Raw genomic sequence first — 24,247 nt, forward strand, 5'->3', positions numbered from 1 at the left:
AGCCAATGCCAGTCCTACTCAGAGTATGGCCACTGGAATCAATGAGCACAACAAACTTAGGTTCATTAATTAGAATGGATTTAACTGGATGCAACCCAGGTATTTTTTATCATCACAAACAGCATACCTGCAAAATTAATACACATAATCTCAGGTTTAAACCATTTAACTTCAAAAATTAGTTACTGGCTTTCACAATTTTTGCATTACATCGTTTAGATCCAACTATCTTGTGTATACATTACAATAGTGAGCACAACTTACTGCTTTTCAACGCCTCTCTTGCTTTTAAGAATGACTAAGGTTCAAGAGGGACACGGGTGGCGCTGTGGGTTAAACCACAGAGTCTAGGACTTGCAGATCAGAAGGTCGGTGGTTCGAATCCCCGCGACGGGGGTGAGCTCCTGTTGCTCAGTAACTGCTCCTGCCAACCTAGCAGTTCGAAAGCACATCAAAGTGTCAGTAGATAAATAGGTAACGCTCTGGCGGGAAGGTAAACAGCGTTTCCATGCGCTGCTCTGGTTCGCCAGAAGAGGCTTAGTCATGCTGGCCACATGACCTGGAAGCTGTATGCCAGCTCCCTCAGCCAATAAAGCGAGATGAGCACCGCAACCCCAGAGTCGGTCACGACTGGACTTAATGGTCAGGGGTCCCTTTACCTTTACCTAAGGTTCAAGAAACAGTCTCACTTTTGCCAACATAACAGTGTCCTGGCTCTTCCTGTCCAATGAAACTCACAACTCCAGTTTTGCCAAAAGCTTTGCAGGCAAGGCAGGTGGGGGACTGGGTAAACAAACAGGCGCTCCTTCTGGTGGGCTGGCTAGTTGAGATCCATGTGCAATGGCATTGCCATGTTCTTGGCAATGAATGTGGGGTGAGTGCCACTTTTGTATTTTTGTAATGTTATGTTTAAGTTTGTTTGTTGCTTCTGTTTCCTGCACACCGCTTAGATATATTTTTTAATATATTAAGTGGTATAGAAATTAAATAATTAATCATAATCAACCATTCTGTTCACAATCAGATTTACTTCTGGCTCCAGAAGTGGGAAGCCTGGTATGACAGTGAAAATATTTGCCTTTAGTTTGTTCTTTTGGTGCTCATTTTCATCTTGCCTGTATACAGCTTCAAAACAATTACCATCATCAACTGGGGAGCTGAGGTTAAGAGATGTCTGAAATGGGGTTTCAACTAAGATCTCTCAGGATTAGGTCTGCCAGTCTGCTGAAGCACATTGGCCAACTTCCAGAAGTCACAGACTCATGCTTTTAATGAGGTTCTTCAGATTTTCTGCATTTGCCCATCACTCTTAAAATTTTATAGTTATGTATTTACACAATTTATTATGTATTGCCTGTCGCCCGTCAAGCTATCAATGATGCAGTTTCCCACCTGTGATAGTTCAGAATTAATTCTATGTATGACTTTCACAGCATCAGCCAAATAATAATTAGAACAGGAGTCTCTGAAGCATCATGCAATCAGCAGAATACCTGTGCCCAGTGCTTTTTTTCCCCCTAAAATAATGTTTAGGGGTATTCTCATTTTGACTCAAGAAAATCACCATTTTATAGTTCAAATTGGGGGAAATAAATACAGTAAATGGACAAAAGTACAAAGATGCCCAAAATGTTTAGGGGTGTGTGTACCCCTGCGTACCCCCAGAAAAAGCACTGCCTGTGCCTCTCTAATGAAGTTGTAAAACTTTGTCTCCAACCTACACACCTAAAAGAGGGGTACCTAAACCCCTGTGGTGGTCTTGACACTGTTTGGCTCCAACACCCAGTAGCCCCAGCTAGCATGGCCAGTAGCCATTGATTATGGGATTTGGAACACAACAACCTCTGGAGGGTCACAGGTTCTCCATCTCCAACATAAAACACAAAGCAAGTTATTTTGTGGAGTGAGTTAGTTATGAGCAGGGCTTTTATTCAGCTGGAACTCACCAGAACTCAGTTCTGGCACCTCTCAGGTGGGCGCCATTGCCATTATAAGAGAACAAGGGAGGCATTCATGATGAGTTCTGGCACTGCTTTTTCTAGAAAAATAGCACTGGTTATGACACTTAAAAACTTTCATTTACTCAAAGGTTCCAGGGCAAGTTACAAACAATTTAAAAAAATCTATATGAAAGCATGCAATCTAAAATAAGAATAAAAATCATACTAAAAGCAGCAGCAGCATGATATAGTAGAGGGAGGAGCACCAGCTAAAAATATCTCACCTCACCCCTTCACAAGCCTGAGCAAATATCATATGTCATCTGATTTTTACCTTTGCTAGTTTTTCCCCAAACCTCAAAATGTACCCTTCAAATGGCTTATCTAAAAGAAGAAAACAGGAAGGAAGGACACACACAAACACATGCAAAAGATGGTAATTACTGATTTGCAGTTTTCTAGTGAACTGTGAGCTAAGCGAGCAATGCCTTTAACAAAGGACACATTTTTAATAGATTAAAAAGTAGGACACTGGGCAGATATGCAGAGCTTTGGGGCCCATTTTGGCTTTGTTTTAATGTCTGCAGCCTTCACACAGAATATGACTTAAGCTGACTGTGTCATCTCTGGTCCGTTTTCAAAGCCTCTCACATGCTCTCCTTTCCTGGTCAGTACAGGTAAGAGGCTGCAATGATGTCCCAAAATATAAGCATAGGAGAATTGGTGATGAAGACTCATACTGCAAAGGCAGAAACTCCTATAAAACAAAATTCTCCTATTGTGGAAAAAGTATGCTAGGCTGACTGCTACCTCACCAGGAAAGGGCGGTGGGAACCCTGAGTCAGCTTCAGGTTATATCAGTATAAACAGTAGCATCAGGTGCCAGAGAAACTGTAATAATAAAAGCAGGACGGGCTGGGTGTTTCTCCCCCCACTTTTTTGTGAGTGTCTTTTTCCACATGTCCCTGGTAAGATTGCCAGACAAGAAAAAAAAATTCTGGCAGGCATTGTGGCTGTGAAGTAAATAAATATGGTCAATCAGACCTTAGAATAATTCATCGGCACTACCAATGGAAATAATTTTGGATACAATCTACCAAGTAGAGCTCCTTCCCAAAATCCACTGAAATGCAGCACAGTTTTGTGGGATCTGTGGGGAAGCTGTTCCGCCTCATTCTACAGTTCCTCTTTATCCAGGCTTAGAACATGCTAGCCTAGGAAAATGCATAATCCCCCCAAAAATCTATTGCTCCATGTGTGTTTCACAACTACCCTGCCATGATGCTTTTCAGCATTTCTTATTTGCATTGCCTTTCAGAGATCCAAAATGTGAAAATAAATATTGCACCTGACAAATATCAGCAATGTTTTCCTTACAGACAACTGCAGTGTGGTGTCCATGCTTCAACACCTGCTCTGGCTGCTACCTTGTTTCTGGGCACAATTCACTGTGCTGGCTATGACTCAATACATGATTTGGGATTGGTTTACCCGAAAGACCATGCTCTTTCATTTGAGTCTGTATGCCCCAACATCTGAAGCATGTTAGGTAGGTGCCTGAGACAGGGCCTTCTCAGTGGCTGCTCCCACACTCTGGAGCTCCTTGTCAAGACAGGCCCATCTAGCCTCACCCCTGATAATAATCTACTGGCAAGTGAATGCATTTTTATTCAGTGAGACTTTGGGTCTCGTGTTTGGATTGCTGTAAATGTTGCCATTTGATCACCTGACTGTTCTTATTGGCTATGTTAATGTTTTGCCTGTTTTTATGTTTTCATTTTTACTTTGTATTTTACTGTTAGCTGCCTTGAGCATCATTTGCTTAAAATATGGGGTCCAAATTTAATAAATAATTGTGTGGCCATTGCTTTAGAACCTTTGACCTTCCGAACATTACTGAAGTAAAACTCCCATCATCACTGGTCATTGGACCTGCTAGGTAGGGCTGGACTCTTAACATCAGTGGAAATACTTGAAACAGTCATCTTAAAATATCAACAAGGGTAAGGGCAAAAAGAGCAATTGCTGTAGAATTCATACACTTCATTTATAATTATTTGGCCATTCACAGCAAATATAAGGCTCTGCATTCAGTTGTTGTTTTCAGAAAAGTAAAGACCAGAAAAGAACTTTTTTAGTCTTGGAATATTGGTAACTGTAGTTTCATGAGTGGAATGAACACCAGTCCCCTTCATACAGCTAGATTCTAGAACAGAAGCAGTAAGGAAATCATCATAGTTCTAGCATACATGTGGTAAAGGATGTTAAGGATGATTTCTTTTTTAAAGGCCTAGGTGAATTCCAAGCATTTGCTGTCTGTCTAGCTGTTTGGGGTTTCCTTCTATTAAGATCGAATAATCACTCAAAACTGGGTACAGAAGAATGCTTGGATCACAAGAAAAAATGCTGGAAGATTCCAATGAAAGTGGAAACAGGAACAAGAACTGCTGATGCTCATTTATTTGTCCCATCTCCGGAAATCAATCCAGCGAATCAGATCAGTATTCACTATTGTTGCCGCTTTCAGTCAGCAAATGATACACAGTTTCCACCTATTTGCATTGCATCTCCTTTGTATGGAAATGAATGGGGTGGAATAAAGCAATGTCAATGTAATTATGCAATTTCACCAACAGCGGAAAGACAAATAATGGAGTTTGGGGCAGAAGACAAACTGCTGTGGAGTGCAAGCAACAAATAAGCAGAATGGGAAATGGTGCCTTCTTACACCCCTGATCACAAGAGACCTGTTCTCATTGAGACAGTAAACCACTGTCTTGGCTGTACTGTTTCCGTTTGTAGGTGAGGGCTTGTATGTCTGAATGGTCTTACATACAAATAAATAAATATCCTCCCACAAAATAAATGTTTCAGCCTCAAGGATTTAAACACAAAATAAATATGGGAAAGCATTTAACCATGTGAACCACCACTTGCAGTCTGAAATGGTACAGACCAGACACATCAGCATTGCTTCTCACCTCTGAGGCAGAGTGCATTTGGCACCAGTTTTCTAACCTGCTGTTAGCCAGTTAACCTGTGTCTGAGATACCCTCAGTGTGAGAAATGAGTAGAGAACAGAAACCTTGTTTGCTGTTGCTACAATCAAGGGATCCTATTCCCCTTCAGTTGTGGGGAGCACCTTCCTGCAGCAGTACATGAAGGGGCTTTTCGCAGTTAAAATTCTAACAAATGTTTTTCGTTTTTCTTTTTAATTTTTTTTTTATTAAAGATTTTCTTTTCTGTGGAGTCAAGTGATGTGGCCCTATTGAATGAATAGAATTAACAGCAGCCCTCAAAACTGTTTTGAGTTGTGCTCTCCTGGTAGCACATTGTGTAAGCAATCTTATTGAAATACACACATTTCCAGCAAAGCAGGCAAAAAGTCATGTATGTAATGCTACACAACCCTGGATATTAGAAGTTTGGGATGAAGCACATAAGGCTTCCTTTCCATTTATCTCCATTTGACAAAGTTCCTCTTGATTCTGGAGCTTCAGCTAAAACCTTTCCATGTTGCTACCATGCTAAGAGGAGCTTGACAGAAACTTAGCCAATCTGCACTGAACTTTGAAGTTCTCAAAATGTGGATACTTTGGGGATATATGTTGTGACAATGCCAGGTGCTACTCCTTAAGTGCGAACCATAGGCACATTTCTATAAAGTAAATCCCACCATTTTCCAGTAGGGCTTTCTCCTGATTAAAATGTGCCTAGGGTGGCAGCCTTTGCCTTTACTAAATGTGAAAGTGCTTTCTAAGCTGCAGGAAAATATAATTTGAACCATTTCGCATTATCTTTGGTCATAATTTTCCACTGGATCTCCCTGGAAAGTGGAATTTGGCTTGCTCCTCACAATCTGGGCAACCCTCCTTCACTTCTCCTAAAGGAAGACCTATCCTACACAGGGTGGACCTATATCTATTTTTATATATTATATGTATACATCGCACTATGCTGAATGAAATTAGTTTCCAAGTTGAAACCTGCCGTCTGGCTGCCACCCAGCGCAGTTACATGGGAGTAAACCCCGCCAAAACGAGAGGGCCTTACTTCCGAGTAAACACGCCTGAAAAGGAGCGCGTCGCAAAACAAGCGCCACTTTCTTTTTCCTTCCTCTTTTTTTTCTCTCCGCCAAACGCGGGGATAGCAAGCACAGGAAGGGTCGAGCAAAGGAAAAGAGCAAGAAAAGTATTGGTAGGTAAATGGAGGGTGGAAGAGAGAAAGCGAGCGAGCGAGCGAGCAAGCCAGCCGCCGTGGCCAAAAGGGGGGATTGCGAAAAGCAGGAGACTGAGGCGGCAGCGGCAGCGAAAAGGAGGCCCTTGTTCGGGGCTGCAGTTGCCGCTCTCAGTCAACAGGTTGCACCGTTCCCCCTCGGCTGCCCCGCAATGCGCGCTCCCTCCCTCCCTGGACACGCGCTCTCTGCTATGCTGCGCCCGCGAGCGGCCGGGCGGGCGCGAGCGCCGCTTCCCTTTCGTCTCTCTCTCGCTCGCGCTCTTTGCATGTCTGCGGGGCGGGGGAGGGGGAGGGGACGGAGAGAGCGAGCGAGCGAGGGAGAGAGAGAAGGGGGAGGAGGCAGCAGCCTCTGCTGCTAGCGCCGCCGTCCTCCATTTTGTGGCTGGGGCAAAGCCGTAGAGGGGAGCGCGGACGGTGCGGCGGCTGGGAGGAGAGGAGGGGAAGGGAGGAGAAGGAGAAGGGGGAGGGCGGGACGCTGGGTGGGTGTGAAGTGCAGAAGGGGAAGGCGGGGATGCAGAGGGGGCAGAGGCTGGAGGAGAGGCAGCGGGGCGCGCCAAGTGGGGCTTTAATTAATTGAGGGGGGACAGGAGAGAGTGTGTGTGACAGACAGACAGAGAGAGAGAGAGAGAGAGAGAGAAGGGGGGAAGAAGAGGAGCAGGTGAGGGGGCCGCCTCTGCTGCTGCTTCTGGCGCCTGTGTGCGTGTGGGGGGCGAAGGGCGGGGGGCGGCTGCATTCTCATCTGCAAAGGGGCGGCAGCTTTCGCCGCCGCCCCACACCCAATCCCGTCGCCCCGTAACTCTCCTTCCTTCCAGCCTCTCTCTCCCCCCCCACCTCCGCCCCGCGCCTTCCAAGTTGTTTATTCGCTTGGCTCTGTGGTGCCGGAGCCATGGAAGTTGGCGGCTAGAGGAGTCCCAGCGCCCCCACTGGATAAGGTAAGGGGTGGCTTCTTCTCCATGTCCGTCTGGCTGGCTGGCTGGCTGTCGAGACGCGGCGGGGGCGGGTGGGGGCCGAGGAATGGCTTCCACTTTTAGGATTCTCGAAGGGAGGCGGAGGGAGGGAGAAGGCGGAGGCGGCGGCCTGCTCCCCCCCCCCCCCGTAGAGGTCACCCCCCTCCGTCCCTTCCTCAGTAATGTCTGCCCGTTTCGGCTTCTCCTTACCGCCCCCCCCCCTCCTTCGACCCGCTTCCCTCCGCCGTTAAGACCAGGCGATTTGTTGCTGAGGCGCGAGGCCAGATATTTGGGGGGGGGGGGTGGAGAGAGATGAGGAAAGGAAAATTGGGGGGGGGGAGAAGCGCTGCGCCTCGTCTCAACTTTAAAGTCGTCCACGTTAAATTTGGACGTCAGAGAAGGGGTGTGCGTGTGTATGTGTGTCTCCCTCTCGCACACACAATATGCGTGTGCGTGCGTGGGATGGGAGGAGGGGGGGTGCGGAAACTGGTTCGCTATCCTATTTCACAACCTTCTCTGCCCAATTTCAATCCCAAAAGGATGATATGCCCAATATAGTATCTCTTTTCTAAGAAATGAAATTTTGTTTAATGATAAAAAGTGCTATAATTTATTGCCCTCCTCGCCCAACTTGCTTCCAGTTGATTTGTGTGTGTGTGTTAAAAAATGAACATCTGTTGTTGAGAATCGGGTTTTGGGGTTTTTTTTAATTTTGAAAGGCTCTCAATCCCCCCCCCTCCCGTCGTGTTTTTTGTTTTTTGTTTAGTTGACGGGGGCCCAAGGGTTTGGAAACCAAGAAGTCCTCGAAAACTCGGAGTTGGAGTTTTTGAAGCAAAGGGCTGGTGGGCGTGCCAGGCAAAATGCTCAACAGGTCCCAACACATTTTTCTTTTCTTTTCGAAATCTGCTTTTTGAAAAGGAGAATTTCAACTCAGAAAGAAGGTGCTTAGATATATTTCCTCGGGGGCGGAGAAGAGCTGTATCGTGATAGATTTTTCCCCTTTGGCGTTGCCTATCATTTAATGGCTTTTGCGTCTGTGCAAGAGAAACCTATGAAAATGTGGTAACTCCAGTTGTTCCCCTTGTCCTTCCCTTTTTTTCCCCTCAAAACTATGCAACTGTGTGCTTTTTTTAATTACACGATGGCCCTTTTTTTTTTAAAGTGTCTCATGCAACTTTTGACAAGAGTAGGCTGTTTCTCTTTTGCATTATGCCTTTTTGTTTTGGCTTGGGAGAGAGCTGTTAGGAAAGCTTCCTATCCTTTTAGCACCTTTTACAGCTTTCAGTGTTTTGGGGAAATCTATGCAATGCCCTGAAAAGGAGAATTTAAAAGAAACTAAATACACATTGTTAAATTTCTCTGTTACTTTAAGAGTAAACTTTTTTCCATGTTGGCTTCAATGTCCTTTTGACACCTGGTCATTTTTGTCCTAATTTGACCTCCTGATCAATTATTGATGGGAATGCAATTATTTCTACACAAGCATCAGCAGTTTTTAGATACATCAACATATGCCGACTTTAGCTTTTTCTCCATACAAGTTGGTACAAGATATGGAAGGTTTAAAATTTAAAACGAAACTGTCTGTCTCATTTCTTGTAAGAATTTCACTATCCTCTACACTATCTTGTAAGGATTTCACTATGGGTTACTTTTTATTTTACGTTCTCCGGGAATAATATGAAATGTAGAGGATTAAATGTGTGTATTCTTCTCCACACACTTATTTTTAAATATACATGTCTACATTTTACAATCTACTATTTGAAACTGACCATGGCCTTGGACTAAAGTGGAACAACAACATATTTCTAAAATTGTATTTTTACAAAAACCTGGTGAAAGTGGGAGAGAGACAGACATTTGGAAAGTCACTGGTATCACCTGGAAATTTCCCCCCCTAGGCAAAGTTGGTACATTAGGCAGTACTGAAAAACCTGGGTGGTGTGTTAAGTGAATGGGAATGGAAGTTGTCAGATAGATTTTTTGCAAGTATGTATGCAGTAGTAAACAATATTTATTGCATCAGTGACAAATATTACTGGTATGTTCCGGTTGTGATGAGTTGATGTTATTTTTATTAGTTTAATATGCTTTTACTATAACCTAGATTGAGAAAAGCTTGGAAAAATTCCAGCCCTTTGGATGGATTGGGTTAGAAATTCATTCCAGTATTGGAAAGTGTTAATCTAATGTCTACCGTTTTCTTGAATATGTGTCTGTTCTTTCAGTGTTGGAGCTTCAAGGGCTTTGGATTTGCACTATTCAAGTTTTATGCTAATGGTGAATATTTCTCTTTCTTTATAACCAGTATTAAAATAATGGAGCCCAAAGAATCACTGAAGTCCTCTGGAGGGGAGGAAGCAGGGAAAAGTGCTCACTTCCGTGACAAAGGAGGAATTGTGATGGACTTCCATCCATCCTTTAGGGGAGGAGCTACTGCCAAGACTCCTGCAGCTACGTCTCCCTTGCCTACCCCTTCTCAGTCTGATTCCAAGCAACCGCCTGCTGTGTCTGACTTGTCAAAGGGATTGGGAAGCAATGTGCCGCAGCCAGATCTGTCTAAAGCAGTGTCGCTCTCCATGGGACTGTATATGGGGGAGACAGAGGCAAAAGTGATGGGAAACGAACTTGGATTTCCTCAGCAGGGCCAAATCAGTCTCTCTTCGGCAGAAACGGATTTTAGGCTCCTGGAAGAAAGCATTGCAAGTCTGAATAAATCCTCTAGTCAGGCAGAAGGCTCAAAGGGGGCTGCATCTGGGGATGTGCCTCTAGAACAAGAGTTCCCAAGCATGGCTAGTCATGATCTCACTTTAGGGCAAGGGGCTTTAGCGCAAAGCCAGGTTGGCACTAATGGTGGCAACTTGAAGCTGTTTCCTGAAGACCAAAGCACCTTTGATATTTTGCAGGATTTTGATTTGCCACCAGTGTCTCCAGGAAAAGAAACAAATGGGAGCCCTTGGAGAATGGACCCCATGCTGGATGACAGCAGCTTGCTTTCACCTCTTGGTGATGATAGTTTTATCCTGGAGGGAACTGAAATGGAGGACTGCAAGCCTCCGATTTTACCAGATACTAAGCCTAAAATTAATGAGTGTGGGGATCTGTTGCACAGCTCCACAGTGAAGTTGCCACAAGTGAAGACTGAAAAAGAAGATTTTATTGAACTGTGCACCCCTGGGGTAATAAAGCAAGAGAAAATAGGTACAGTTTATTGTCAAGCTAACTTCTCTGGGTCAAATATGCTTGGAAGTAAGACATCTGCTATTTCGGTTCATGGTGTCAGCACGTCTGGAGGACAAATCTACCACTATGACTTGAACACAGCATCTGTCACTCAACAGCAGGATCAGAAACCAGTTTTCAATGCCATTCCATCTCATCCTGTTGGTTCAGAAAATTGGAATAGGTGCCAGGGATCTGGGGATGATGCTCTTACGTCAATGGGGGCTTTGAATTATTCTGGCAGACCTGTCTTCTCTAATGGGTTTTCAAGGTAAGAGATGTTTTTGTTCTAAACTTATTACAAGGATAGTTATTTCAGCAATGTTCATTTTGTCTCTTCCTGTAGTTAGAAAGAGAATAATAATTTCTCGTGCTTGTGTGCATGAATTAACACATTGCAATAAAGAAATTACTTTTATTAAATAAAACAACCATCAGCAGTAAAGGATGAATCATGATTTAAAATATATGTCAAGGAAATGTTAAAATAGGAATGTTAAGCACAAATAGATCTTAAATCCAAATAGTTCATGCAGAAGGCTTTCTACAACTAGCAGAACAGTTGACATTTCATTAAAATGGTGTGTGCAACATGCACAGCTTGGTGAGTTCCCATCATGATGTGTTGTGCCTGCTTTGGTGTAGTAACTGCAGCCTATGAAACTTTCAGCTCTAGTGTTCAAAGTAGGATTCCCCTCCGCTTTCCCCTTGATCAACAGTATTTAAAAGAGAAAAGATAATACATTATGTTTCAATCTACATTTTGGTTACCATTGAGAAATGAATCATAGGAAGACTTTATTGTGTTGATAAAAAAAGTGGAGTAGTCTTTCTTGATAATGCTAAATGTGGAAAATATTTGGAGCAGAAGTTTTTTAAAAGTATGTTTTCATTCAAAGTCTGTATGAACAGAAAATTTATCCAGAACCTAGAAATGTGAAATGTGGTGATAGCAACTTACATTTTTTTCATTGTTGCCTCTCTCCCTTTTATTTTAAACTTTCATTTATGCTTTTATTTCAAGTGATTTAAAGCCTGCACCTTGCTTAAAAAAATTATCCTACATATTGAAATTGCCTTAAGGCTTATCTGAAAATCTTGATTTGTTCTGCATGCATACTTTACAAAATGGTATACCGGTTTTTATTTTGGATTTGATCTGGGACTTCCCTTATTACACCTGGATGTGCATATGCTGGTATGCATGGAGCGGTAAGACATTCTAGGAATTCTGGGGCATGCAACAAGCTCCTGTTCCTTATAATGTCCTATTTTCAGTCTTGCCCATCGATTCATGCTGCAGGGATGGAAAGGGAATCTCATTGTGAACACCATACTGTACCTCTTCACATGGAATGTTTGCAACTAGTATGTTTAGTTTTATGATATTATAATGAGCAACAGTTTGTACTGCATGATTTTGGAACATTTTTGAGGAATTTCTTCTGAAGAAGAGGGGACTTGTTGCTAGGCTGCTTTTTATCATCAAGTTACTACAGTAAATGTCACTCAAGAAACACGGTGAGAAACTCATGAGACTTAAATACTGTAGATACTGTGATTTGAGTTATTCCTTTTGATAAGAATATGGAGGGGAGAATTAGATATATTTTTCCAATATATTTTAACATGAATGCCATGTAAAATCTATAAAATATGCATTAAATGGTAAACCTGTACCAGGAGTTTTTTTGGGGGGGGGTGTTTAGTGGTAATATTTATCCAACTGATGGCATTGCCTGGCATGTCTGAAATTCTTGCTTGTGAAATGCTATGCTTTGAAATATGAAAGCCAATGATTGCTGACTTCTTTTTTAAGCCATCCTAATCTACCGGTATTTCTGATATTTAATTTAAACGGTGTATTTAGAAATTGCTTTTATTTCAGATTGTTCTGCAGTTTATTTATAGGAAAGCAGCACTAATGTATACATAGTTCAAGCAACAAATACGTTGTTCAGAAAATGTTAAACTGCTTGTGCAAGCTCCTCAGGTCTCCATAGCGCTCCTTCCTTCCTTCCTTCCTTTCCTGCATGGAATAGGAAATGAACCAAAGACTGGCTTATATATGTGAACCAGCACTCATTGTTTGTTTTGTCTCCTAACAAACCATGATAGTGATTCAAGTATGAACATTGGTTCACCATCAGTTTGCTAGGAAAAAGTGTACGTAATGACAGCTCAGCCTCTAGTTTGTTTCCTCTTCCACATGGTGGTGGAGCACCATGGTACTTTTGAGCAGCGTACACCAGCACACTACATGCTTGCTTCAGTCCTAATGATTTAAAGTGACGTGCAAACCAGGCCAAACATCCTCATGGCACTTTAAAGGCTGACTAATTTAGGACAGCAGGAGTGTTTTTAGGCTGGAATATATTTCATCTTCCAGAAACTTTGACTAGGATTTGCTCATGACATGGCGATCTAACTCTGATAAAATTGACATAGCTAACAATAGTTATACTTTTTAATGCTGCACAGCTGAACTCTTGACTAATACAACCTTTAGAACAAAGTGAAAATTAATTATGTAAAATTATGAAAATGTTTCTTTTGTAGGACATTGTTGAAACAGTGAATGTACTTGACTGGTTGACATTTATTCCAATTAGTAGTTTATTCCAATTGGTAGAAGAATCAAAGAGCTCTACAAAATCAATAGCACTGTTTTGATGAATAACTTGTTTTTCAAGTGGGACGTGCATATTGAGCTAGTAACTCATACTTTCACGTTTTTCAGCATGATACAGTTGCAATTCAAGTCCTAATTACCTGGGAATAAATCACATTAAATTTAATAGAATATCCTTTTTAGTATAGGCTTACATGGTTAGGAATATAGTCTACTGGAGTGGCAGTCTTTAACTAACTGCTCACACATTTTCATTGGCAAGGCTGTAAGTTAGGGGCACAGTTTGATTTGATATTTGATGGAGAGCTATTTTGTTTGTGTTATAATACTATATTAGGAAATTTAAAAAGAAAATATTAAATACAGTTTTATTCCTAAGAGCTTACAGAGCATTTTATTGGTTTAAATGTAAACACTTCAGACATCATGCCTACCCCTCATTAAGGATGCTGTAGTTATGGTTTGGTGTGATGTCCAGATTAACAACTGTTTTAGCAGTAAGCCTGCCTTTAAAGGCAGTTCCACCACAGAAAAGAGACACTAAGCAAATGGAAAGAGAAAACCTATAGTAGCTCTAGACCAGGGGTAGCCAACATGGAGCCTTGCAGATGACGCAGGAGTTGAACTTCCATTATGCTAGACCATTCACCATGTTGACTGGGACTAATGGAAGTAAGGAGTCCCAACAATATCTGAAAGGCACCAGTTGGGTACTGCTAATTTAGACTAAGCTGTGGCCTTTAAACAACAGTTGCTGCAAACAGTGGTTTAGCATCTTTTTTAACTGAATTTCAGCAGAAATATGAATGTCTAGGGGGCAATAGAGGGGCTGTTATTTTCCAGTTTCCCCTCTTTCCTATTCTGAAATGTCTCAGGTTTAAGTAATTGTATTTCATCTCTGTGTGTATTGTTGCAAGGATGATATTAAAGGTTTTAGTCTGTTGAAATGGGAAAGCCATACGGTAGGATTACAAACCAAATAAAAAACCATGGCTTGCAAAATAATGGCAAAAAATAGTTTGTACTAAATGGGAAGCAAATAATTGAAATGGGGAAAGGATAAGCCTTCAAATGGTGGATTGACATTGTGCGTGAATGAGGTTCTGCAGCAAGGATAGTGCTCTCCAGAGTTTGTTGGAGTACAGTTCTCATCACCTGGAGCAAGGATGGCTAGTAGTCAGAGATGATATAAGTTATAGTTCATATGAACACCACAGATTCCCCATTTCTGATCTATACAGCAAATACTAATGATTGTATATGCATTTTGGAACATACCTAGGCCAGTCTGCTGAAAGAATAAACCAGTATCATTGTGGAAGTATATAGCTAATCTGTCTGTTATTAAATATACTTTTAAAAATTTCAAATACAGCTTTCATTTTAAAAGATTTCTGAAGGTACCTCCAACTTGCTAATTACTAGTTGTGTAGATTTCTGCCACATGTGATGTATTATTTAGACTTAACATTTCATGATTTGATATCTGCTCTTATATCTCGCGTGCTTCTCCATGTATTGTTTAATTTTTTAAAAAATAGTTATTCTAGTCTGTCATTATGCTTCTCACTTCCTATCCAAGCACATCTGATTTCTCTTGTAAAAGTCACTTTGACAGATTCATTTTGGAGCCCTTGTGAAACCTGATCAGATACATGCTTTCTCAGAAGTAAAACTGGGCCAGTTCAGGCAGAAACAAACCACAACAACCCTTAGGGTCTCACACTGTCTCTTATCTCTTTCATTGCAGCTGTGATGAGACTGAGAGCTGCAGTATGTTTTTTTGATTAACTGAAGTTTAATGTTCAGTTTAAACCCTAAAATGTGTTTTAGACTATGGTTAATAACTAATCTTAACCTAATGTCTGACATTGACTTGTTTCATACAAACCATAGTTTCATTATGTTGGTTTTACACAAAACAACAAATTGCAGTTAATTAAAACTGGGACACAAGCTTCCAGTGCCCTCTTTGCAGTTGTACTTGGAGGGGGAGGAAACATGCATGAGCCTGAGAGTTGCTGGAGCTTTTCCTACCACGATACACATCTTACTGAATTAAGTCTTGCTCCCAAATAAAAGTGCAGCCATAACTAAATCTAAATGAAGACTCTTGTGGCACCTTAAAGCCTAAAAAAAGAATTATATAACTTTCATGGACTGTGTGCATGCTACAATAAATCTGTTAGCAGAAACAACAGTCTTTTGATACTGCAAAGGCTATTACAGACATGAGTACCCTATGAGAAGTTGTTACATAGTTTGTAGGTAAAGCAACAAAAGTAACTGCTGTAGTAGGTTTCATGACAGTTGTTAGCCATTTGAACTCTTTTAAGAGTTGTTGGTGTTATACCCATGTTGCTCCATGGCATGATAAAGCCTGAAGTGGGCTGTATAGAACACTCAAATTCAAGATGCATTTCCATTCCAGTGTCATTCAGATGTTGTTTAACCACAACTTCCATCAGCCCCAGTAGTTAATAATAATAATAATAATAATAATAATAATAATAATAATAATAATAATAATTTATTTGTTGTTGTTGTTCCCCAACCATCTGGCTGGGTTTCCCCAGCCACTCTGGGCGGCTAAATAACTGAAGAGCACCAGGGTTGGGAGAAGAATATTCAATACCACTTAGGAAGAATAAGCAAGTGTATGTGTGCGTGCATATGTTTATATTCAAAACAGTATCATTAATATCCATTTAATACCCGAAGCTTAATACCAGATTGGTATTGCCTAGTTTTAGCAGGTGAAAATCATTTCATGGAAGTCCTAGGATGTACAGATTTGCATTTAGCCTTTTATTTGTGTTGTATTCTAGATGTGCTGCTTTGTTTGCCAGGAATTCACAAAAGGACAAGGAGAGAGACAAAATAGTGCAGATGGAATGTGCACTGCTATGTGAAAGGGGCACAAAGTTTTTCCAAGTTAGTATTCTATGCATGACAACTGCCTGAAAATGGCTTCAACTAATCTGAAGGTTTGTAGTGGATACTAGAGTGGTTCCTGTGTAAAGACAAAGTAAAACAATTTGTTCTACTATGGGGAGCACCATTCTGGTATCTGGATTTTGCCTGTCAAAACTAAGCATTTAATAATTTTCGTTTGGAGATTGTGACTGGATTTTCCAAATCCATTTAATCAAACACACAGTGGTACCTCTGGTTATGAACTTAATTCATTCTGGAAGTCCGTTCTTAATTGGAAACCGTTCTTAACCTGAGGTACCACTTTAGCTAATGGGGCCTCCCGCTGCTGCCCCACTGCCAGCACGCAATTGCCATTCTCAACCTGGGGCAAAGTTCTTAACCCGAGGTACTACTTCTGGATTAGCGGAGTTTGTAACCTGAAGTGTCTGTAACCCGATGTGTTTGTAACCCGAGGTACTACTGTACTTAATCCTGTAGGCTCTACCATGGCTCTGCCTTTGAAATAAGTGAGGTATGTCTTATATGTAGGAGCTGGCTACAGTATAATTTTGGGTTATTGTTTTTGTTTGTTCTGATGACAACTAATAGAAAGCACTGCCTCTTTTTATCAGCAATCTACTAATCTGTTTCTCTGAAGCATAGGTATTTGAGCAATTGCAAGGGTACATGAATAAAATCAGGAGGGTAGGGTGTTGGTTCACCCAGAGTTAGGTATAAATTTGGTCAATAGTTTTTTCTGATATTTTTTAACAATGATGTGAAAAATTGGTACGCGTTTCATAACACTTACCATTGATTTATTGACTTTCAAGCATGTTTCTCATACACTGAGAGCAAAATTCTCATTTACTAATTTTACATTAAACCAGGTGAGAGTAGCCGATGGGTCTCAAACCCCTGCATGCTCCAGCAGATTGTGGGGGTGATACCAATAGTGGGTTGAATAGCCAAGAAGACCTTTCTGCACATGCTGTAGAGGAGGCATGTCCAAAATCCATTTCGGGGCCTACTTCAGCCCCTGTGGCAGTTTATTTCCTGGGGTAAAATCCTAAAAAACCCTCAACAAAACAATTTCAATCCTAAAAGAAGCTCAACAACTCCAACCCTTAAAAAAAGCTCAACAACTTCAATCCTTAAAAAGGGTCAACAACTTTGGTCGGCCCCCACGGCCCTTCACTTCATCAAATCTGGCCCTCTTTGAAAAAAGTTTGGACACCACTGCAAGGGAAGTGAGGGCCAAATGGGTAGCCCATCTAGGAGAAGGAAGAAACTGATCCTAAACCTCTGCTGCCTTGTGAGAGATCTTCAGGAGAATATAAGACTAAGAAGCAAAGCTTACACAAATATGCAGTGGAGTCCCTAGGATGGTTCGATGGTGCCTTGTATGTCTCTGTAGCAGACTCAGCCCTGTAACTGCCCTCAGATTAAATATGGTGGACCCACCACACAGTACACCAATTAAGCCAATTTATACAATTTACCACAGGCTATCTTGTGGGAGGTAAACTTCAATTCAGGGAGTCTCAGGAGTTGACCAATGAAGAAAAGTATTACTTACAAAAGTGGAACAAAGTTGGGTCAGGAGATGCGTTCTTTCAGGTAGAAATCAGTTTATTACTTAAACCCAAATATAAAGATGTCACAGGCTTAAACACAGTAGTATGTGCATAGCTTTTCTTAAACTTCAGTTGCTAAAAATCAGTTGTTAAACTTCAGGTAGATGTTCAGGTTTCTAGAATAGGTGGTAAAATGCTTAACTCAATTTCTGTTACTTCACTCTCATTCCTTTACTTAGTTATTATGACAGGTGTTAGTTAAATACTTCTGACACAGCACAGCTTCTTTCCCATCTTAATACTTTGGTTTATGAGCGAGGGGCACTTTTTGTCAGTTACCCACTCTCTTAACAAACCCACTCCTAAAGTATTTCAATTAGTATAACAGACCTCACCTCTTGTTACTGGCTTGGGAGTTGCCTTTCCTAGAACAACTCTCCCCTCCTGATTGGAATGAAACCCAGGTAATTTGTGTTCCAACAGCTTCATACTTCCCTTGACTCAGATTCGGCTCTACAGTTAACTCGTGTCTGTATACCTTCCCCAGACATTCAACCCGGTCTTCCTATCTCAGCTGCAAGGCTCTCTTCCTCTTGCTATAGATCATTTCTTCAGAGAAGATAATCATCTCAAATCAGAACCAATTCTCTCAGACAAACCCTATCGTAATCACACTGTCTCCCATCTCAAATCAAGCCTTATCTCTCAAACTAAACTCTAACTCCAGCTCTTTCCCTTTTCTATCCCTGTCTAAAAACTCAGAAACTGCTTCTCTTTTTCTCCCTCTCCTTAGTTTTGCTCCACCCCCTCTAGCCAGCTGTCTTGGGAGCCAATCAGAGCTAGACTCCAGCACTCTGGTGAGATTTTGAGGAATTTCATCACCAGACTCTGGTCTGGCTCTGCTGTCCATCACAGCCTCCTTCTGGCAGCTCCTGCAGCTGAGCTCCTGCCAAATGTATTGCTCTGCTTTCCTTTGGACCACATCAGCAAGGCCAAGGTTGTCTGAGTAGCCCAGGACCTCCATACACACTGCCCAGGCGTATGCCCTAGGGAGGTCACTTTGATACTGCTAACACAGTGGTTTGACTTCACCCCCAGAGTGCTTACTGCAATGTCTCTGGAGCAGACAGGTGCCAACAACATTTCTAGCATTGAGTTATGCTTCTTGTGGGTGACATAGGCTACTTGCATAGGGAAAAATTTCAGAGGTGTACAAAAATAGTATGATTGGAAATGGTTTGAGATTCGAAGGAAATCTCCTGCAAGGTGTGAAGCAAAATGCCAGTCACTTAGGTAGAGATTGGAAAATTCTTGTTACCCATTGCCTTGGTATGTTTAAGCACTGAGAAGGATAAGAAACGTTTCTGCAGGAAGGAGGAAGAAATCAGTGACATTGAGTACAAGCCAGCAAAATTTTGACTGACTCACAGTCAAGGCAATGGAGTGGGGCATAGCTGCAGTTGACCGTTGCATTTGATTGAGGCAATTAATGAGTAACATTTTGCTGGATTATGCACACTTGTTTTAATTCTCAGAATTTCAAACCCATTCTGTTGGCAAATGTGCCAGTTAAACTGCCAAGCAATTTCTAAGGGAGAAAGTGTGCAACTAAGCCTCTGTTTTCTGGTCATTCTTTCATAGGTAATATCCATAGTTCAAAGTTAAAAACTTAGATTTTGAGATGATACTGGTTTAAAGATGATCAAAGAAGCTCTGTGTTTGAGGGAATGTGAAATTTCTATATGTAGCATGAGACAACATATTGGTTCATTCGTCCACAAAAGTTATTATTTGCTGACAGCATCATCAAGTACAGAGTAAGTGTGAGACAATCTTCTACTACTCCACTGTGTTTCATTTCACTATTTAGATCTTGATCTGTTCACCTACTACGGTATATTGCATAGATTTGAATTAACTGATCAGCATTACCATCCTGCATAAAATGCAAGAGGTGAAGATTCCCCAAATATATTGTTTGTTTTCTGCTTCATATGGGCAGGGTTGTTCCAGAAGAGTTACACTCATTACTCACTGTTACCACACTTACTCGGAACATGTGTCTACACATCTGCGAACTATTTCTCTGCGTTTAGGGAATAAGCCATTCCAAAATATGAATAGTTTGAGAGAATTTAGCTCAGATATGCTAGAGGAGCAGTTTCTCACTCCAATCCTGGCTTTCATTTACAGCAGACTGAGTAACTTCAGATTGTTTAGTCGAAGTAGCAAAATGCCTTCAGAAGATACACTGCAGAGCAAGAGAGATGCAGTCACAGCCATTTCAGAAATTGAGGTTTATTGAGAAAGTACATTACAGTCATACCTTGGGTTAAATGTGCTTCAGGTTGAGCGTTTTCAGGTTACGCTCCGCGGCGACCCAGAAGTAATGGAGCGCATGCGCAGACGCTCAAAATGACGTCACGCGCATCCGCGGAAGTGGTGAATCGCAATGCGCAGTTGCGGGTTGCATTCGCTTCAAGATGCGAACAGGGCTCCAGAATGGATCTCATTCGCATCCAGAGGTACCACTGTATAACAATGTCACTTTAATAGTTAACTGTTAAGGCTGTTCCAGAGATTGGGGTGGGGGGAGAGAGCAGAGGATTAGTAAGATGGCTGCCAGCCACAGAGGCTGTGTAGTGATCTGCTTGGCTTCGGAAGCAGTCTGAAGTATAAGACACAGAACGTTTCTTCCTTACATGCTGTGTGAAACACTGGAAGTGGGAATGAAGATTCCTAACATTGGGGTAATATCCAGAAAGAAGGTAAAAATAATAGATTTTCCTCAGCCACGCCAATACTTTACTAGACATAATCCAGAGTAGGGATGTGGACAAAGAACAGTCGGATGGGAGACCAGGGTTAGTCAGGTTGAGTCTGTCTTTGCAGGGTGTACATTTAGAACCACCTGGAATTAAGGGATTCAGAGATTTAAGAATGGACATCTAGCCAGGGTCTATAAATGTTTAGTTTTGCTGGCAGACAATTTGGCTAACAAAAAACGTGCAGGGGAAATCCTGGGAAGGACAAGTATGACTTTGATATTCTGGCGTCCCACTTAGTTCTGGGGCAGTTACAAAGATTCACAAAAGAGTAGTGTGGTCATGAAACTGAGATTTCTAGGTGCACAAAAAATCCTATGGTCCTGGTTTCTGCTTATCAAAAATAATTAGGCCCGCTGCTTCTAAGTTGGCCCACCCAAATCATGCCCACCTTCCAAACACATCAGGTGTAGGACAGATGCAGACACAGATATACAGGAACAATCCGGAGCTAATCAGCACTGATAGAGACCTGGTGGGATCAGGTGCACTAGGGTATTCCTTATAAACACCAGTTGCTTTCACCATTAATCAGCTGCTGTCATCATGACATGAGGTGGGTGGTCCAGCACAAATATTGGCTGGTGGGGATATTTGGAATCCCGTCCTGGTATGGAAGGGGGTGGAGTCTTCTTTGTCTATTTCAATAGATGCGTTTTGTGGGAAACTTCCAAGGCACCTTTGTCCTGGTTTGCCAGACCTTTACTAGCTCACCTTTCCAAACAAAATGTAATGTTACAATCCAAGGTGTTCATGAGGAATAGAATTATGTCACGACATACCGGTTTTTGTTTGGTTTGATTAGCAATGATAAAAGTGCCTGGTTAAGGAGCATAAGAGTATAAGAAAAGCCCTGCTGGATCAGGCCAGTGACCCAGTTCAAAATCACAACCCTTTTTTTCTTCCCCTTCCAACCAGGTAAGAGAATTTATAGTTTCATCAATGCAAGCAATGAGGGTATGGTCTGCTATGGTTAAACATTGTGGATTACCAAATGGGATAATAGTAACAAGCACAGTCTACGCATTTGTTCTGTGAACAACACTTTTTGGAAATTCATATGACCCTTACTTCAGATTGATCAGATTATAAAAGAAAGGTGGTGGTATCTGCTTTCCCTGTTCTGTCCATCTTTGCTGTTTTTGTTCTAGCCAAGACCAAACAACATGCAAAACAACACCTGCCATTAAATTTCTACTTTAATATAAAGTTAATTTTGCAAGCATATGGGAATCGGATAAGATCTTTTACAGATGTGAGTTAATTCCTCAGTCCTTTAATTTTCTTCAGACAAGTAACTTTTGCACATGGATAACTTTTATTAATGTTCTTGTGTTTCAATAGTATACTGTTCAGAACACGACAGCAATTTGCTCAACATCTTAGAGGGCCTGCATATGTTCACTTTCTAGCAAACTGTGACATTCTTCTTCAGTGCATTAATTTTTAGAAAGTCAAAATAATTTCCTGACTTATTAAAATGAGTGGCTTTTACACGCCGTAGAATCTTGGACATGTAGTTTGTGGATCCATCGCTGGACAGCAAGTGAGCTTGTAAATAAGATTTGTGCCAGCAGGCATGCAACTATCCTGAAACTTGTGACTTGTACTTTGGGTTAGAAAAATGTCTTTGTCTTTTTTTTAACCTAGTCTTTAAGGTGGTTCCAAGAAAGAAGCTCGTTTGCTTTGGTTATAGTTGCTTTGTCATGCATGCAAAAATCTCAATTACGGTTAAATGTATCAATTATATAATGTATGTTCTGATAATTTGCTATTTTAAGTCAAAACTCTTGATCTGCTACACCTTTAAAAGTATACCTTACCCTGGTGCAACATATTTTGTCTGCTAAAAAAAAAAAAGTCTTTCTCTTTCCCCTACCCTCCCTCTGGATCATGGTTTCTTAAAATAAAAAAACTTATTCAGTCTCCTCCTACAGTTCCAGTTATGACATAAGAAAATATTTTTATTTTATAAATTTACTGAACCACTTTTTATCTTAAAAAAGCTCTTAAATGACATACATAAACAACTACACTAAAAACCAACCACAAAAATATATCCCACACTTAAAAAACAACATTAAATTTAATCCCACCTTTTCTTCCAAAGGAAGAAAGGCAACAAATAACAACAGGGCAGCAAACAACAAAGCAGCAAAACAATATGAGTAAAACAGTATAAGTAAAAATACAATAAAACATATATAAAACATTTAAAATCAGTTTATATTTTGCTTAAATCATGATGTAATTTAAAATTTCATAATAATTATTAACTATGTGTGCAGAAAATATGTGAGCATCCATTCCATTTAATTTGACAGTTTAGTCAACTACAAGACCATTAAATGTGAGAAATGTTTCTCAAATTCTGTTTGCTATAACAGTATGTTATATATTGTTGCATACAGAAATTATAATATATCTTGTATTTTGAATTATGTGTGGAGATGCACACATACCTGCCATTATCAACATCATGTTTTTTGCAATGTGTGTGAAGTCTACCATACATGTGGATGTGATTAGTTTATTTTCAGATAATCAGTTTCATAGAAACACTTGTGAATATCACACCACCAAAATGTGTAGGTTAGTAGCATGGCCTCTTCTTTATATTGTATACCAACCAAGCATATAGAAATGATAACAATGATGCTGTGTACGTAGTTGGTGTGCGTATGACTTTACTTTCACTTTTTTACTTGACTTGCCATGTCGTGTGATAAGCAACAAACTTTCAAATTCCAAAGTGGGATAAGAATTTTCCTAGCAGTTACGCAGCAGCCCATACCTTCTCTCCAGCTTGGACGAAAACTTGGGAGGTGGTTCAGTAACCGCAAGGCCAAGGTTTGGATTGGATTTGATATCTCGCCTTTCACTCCCTTTAAGGAGTCTCAAAGCGGCTAACATTCTCCTTTCCCTTCCTCCCCCACAACAAACACTCTGTGAGGTGAGTGGGGCTGAGAGACTTCAGAGAAGCGTGACTGGCCCAAGGTCACCCAGCAGCTGCATGTGGAGGAGCGGAGACGCGAACCCGGTTCCCCAGATTACGAGACTACCACTCTTAACCACTACACCACACTGGCTCTCTGGAGAACCTTCACCATAATAGCACCAAATGGTAAGGAGCTTCTTAAGTTGCTCCTTGACAAAGGGGTGCTCTGAACCCCCTCTTTGAGCACCAGACAAGCTAGAAGGGGCAGGAACATAGAGATAGTTTTGACCTGCAGCTTAGGCTAGCCAGAAATTGTACATTTGTGTTTAGAAGGATGTAAGAGTTGACTTTCTTGAACATACTAAAACTTGAATGCAGTAGGGCTGTATGCAGGGGGTTTTCACACACACCCTTCTAGTTACAGTCCCAACCCTCACCCCTGACTCTGAAACATTGCACCCAAGAGTTAGAGAACACTAGTTCCAGATGCCAGGGACAAACAATGGGGAATGGCCTTCATCTTTTTTGCATCCTGTTTGCGAGTTTCTCCAGTGGTATTGGACTGCTGTTGGAATCAGAATGCTGGACTATGTGAACCATAATTTAATCCAGCAAGAAAATCCTTACATTTTGAGGACTTGGTCTTTTTGAATTTCAATTTGTTACATATTTTGTCTGGATGATGACATAACAGACTTTGAAAAACAAAACAAAACTGTGGTACATGGTTGAGGTTACCTAAGCAGCAATTGTGGTACAAGTACTATTAAAACATTAGTTCGGAGCAGCATAAGGTACGTTTGGTCCACAGGAAATTGGTAAATTGGCAATAAAATTGACTCCATAAAATTCTTTAAGGTTTGTTTCTTTCTCTTTTTACAATTAAGCAGTGCATAAATCTTATGAAATAAATAAGGCTTGGGACCTAAGTATCTGAAGGACCAGCTTTGGGAAGGATGTCCCCAAGTGTTATATTCCTTATGACCTTCTCTGTGTCGTCGTCCCCCACCA

At 41.2% G+C, this 24,247-nt stretch overlaps 1 protein-coding gene across 3 annotated transcripts in view; it reads left to right on the plus strand.

Annotated features, from left to right (window-relative positions):
• The first annotated feature begins 6,966 nt into the window (after positions 1 to 6,966).
• The window catches only part of NR3C1 (nuclear receptor subfamily 3 group C member 1), a 52,646-nt gene continuing 35,365 nt past the window's right edge, over positions 6,967 to 24,247 (plus strand). The window contains exons 1-3 of one of the 3 annotated variants that reach the window (XM_081852072.1): positions 6,967 to 7,108; positions 7,890 to 8,064; positions 9,435 to 10,619. In XM_081852072.1, coding sequence (XP_081708198.1) covers positions 9,445 to 10,619 — 1,175 coding nt within the window. In that variant the 5' untranslated portion in view covers positions 6,967 to 7,108; positions 7,890 to 8,064; positions 9,435 to 9,444. The remainder of the gene's footprint in view (positions 7,109 to 7,889; positions 8,065 to 9,434; positions 10,620 to 24,247) is intronic. The other 2 variants (XM_081852070.1, XM_081852071.1) reach the window with 2 other exon arrangements.

The sequence above is a fragment of the Podarcis erhardii genome (genome assembly GCF_964252035.2).
Source record: "Podarcis erhardii genome assembly, chromosome: 2".
In the NCBI taxonomy this organism is placed as follows: domain Eukaryota; kingdom Metazoa; phylum Chordata; class Lepidosauria; order Squamata; family Lacertidae; genus Podarcis; species Podarcis erhardii.